General features: G+C 48.6%; 1 protein-coding gene across 1 annotated transcript in view; it reads right to left on the bottom strand.

The window, feature by feature from the left end:
• Positions 1-1,621, bottom strand: part of hoxb9a (homeobox B9a) — a 12,231-nt gene extending 10,610 nt beyond the window's left edge. The window contains exon 1 of the mRNA XM_014022184.1: positions 871-1,621. Coding sequence (XP_013877638.1) covers positions 871-1,465 — 595 coding nt within the window. The 5' untranslated portion in view covers positions 1,466-1,621. The remainder of the gene's footprint in view (positions 1-870) is intronic.
• Positions 1,622-1,628: the final 7 nt, after the last annotated feature.

The following is a 1,628-nucleotide window of genomic DNA, read 5'->3' as shown; positions in this document are numbered from 1 at the left end:
ATATATATATTTAGGTCTGGGAGGAAACTGGAGGAACCGGGAAACACCCTCTAACCCGCTGCAGAAACACTTGCCCTGCAGTGATTTTAGGAGCAGAATAACGTGTTTTTTTAAACTCCACGTTGTTTCAGTGGAAACAGGGAGCGTCAACATACCTGTAGAACTCACCCACAAGCGCGTGCGCGCCAGTGTGCTTGCGAGCTTAATAGTTTTGACGTTTTGTGAAATAAAAAATATCACCAGAGTAGGCTACAAGTTAAACAAAATTTGCCCCAAAGAAACAAACAAACAAAAAAATGATCTTATTTTCTATGACAAAGTGACATAAATCTATTTATATACTTAATTAATTTAATTATTTGTATAAATATAAGCGTGCTACACATTTTAAGGCTTATCATTTAAAGCATGTAATCATTTAAAGTATGTAAATTGATTTATGTCACTTTGTCATAGAAAATAAGATCTTTTTTTGTATAAAGAGGCCCCGCGTGGCCTTTTTTAAGGACTGAAGATCCGCATTAGCGCTCTAAAAATACTATTGTACTTTCTGCTCTGTGACAAGAYGACTGGAATATAAACAAAACGTTTTTATTCTAATATGAATCCCTTTGTCAGCATTTTGATTTTGACCCTCAGGTTTTCCCTCAGTCTGTGTGTTTGAACAGAAAAGGATGCTGAGGTGGGTTTTAAAGCAGATTTCATGTGTTTTTGCCTCCTGAGAGCTGATTCAGGCTGAACACCGGAGTTCAGTCAAAGCGCGTGGGGGTGGGGGTGGGCTCTTCTTGTTTTATGGCAGCATTAAAAGCRTTTACAGTCTCCTACCCCATTCCCCTCCGCAGCCTCTTATTTCCTGTTTTCAGGACTTACTTTGATCCACGCTGTCTTTGTCCTTACTCCCATCGCAGAGCTCCTTCCTGTCTTCGAACCCTGGTCCCGCGATGGCTGCCGGCTGGTGACTCAGCTCGCGCGCTGACTCAAAGATGTAGGTTGTGTTCTCGTTCTGGTGCTGCCCGCTGATTTTCAGCGCGATCTCTCCGCCCTTTTGTCCGAGCTGGGGCTCTAGTTTGACCTGGCCCGTTTGGCTCGGGCCCGGGACCGGGTCGGGGTCGCGCGGGGCGCAGTCCAGCCAAGAGCGAAGGTAGCGCGTTTCAGCCGCGGGCACGTGCTGCGCCGGGAGGTACGGGTGGTAGACAGCCGAGAGGCCACTGGCACCGTGATGTGGGCCGAACGGGGCCCAGGACGACGAGAAGACCGGAGGTTTGGGCTGGAAGCTGCAGGACGGGTACGGCTCGGAGTGGTCCACATGCGCCGCGCCGACCGGCTGCCTCCCTCCCGCACTCACAKCCGGGCTGGACCCGGAGTACTGCACGCCGGGAAAACGAGCTGGTCCCGAGAGTTCATCGCTCTCGGGACTTATGATGGAGTCCACGTAATAGTTGCTCAAAGTCCCAGAAATGGACATCGTCGGACATCATCCAGGATGCGCTGCGAGTTTACTAAACGCAGAAGAAGAAAGGAGACATTAGGAGATTCTTTTTGTCACTCTCTTCTTCTTCTCTTCTGTCAGCAAGCTCTCTCTCTCTCTCTCTCTCTCTCTCTCTCTCTCTCTCTCTCTCTCTCTCTCT

The sequence above is a fragment of the Austrofundulus limnaeus genome, unplaced genomic scaffold (genome assembly GCF_001266775.1).
Source record: "Austrofundulus limnaeus strain Quisiro unplaced genomic scaffold, Austrofundulus_limnaeus-1.0 Scaffold319, whole genome shotgun sequence".
Classification (NCBI taxonomy): domain Eukaryota; kingdom Metazoa; phylum Chordata; class Actinopteri; order Cyprinodontiformes; family Rivulidae; genus Austrofundulus; species Austrofundulus limnaeus.
This window is presented reverse-complemented; position numbering and strand designations above follow the sequence as displayed.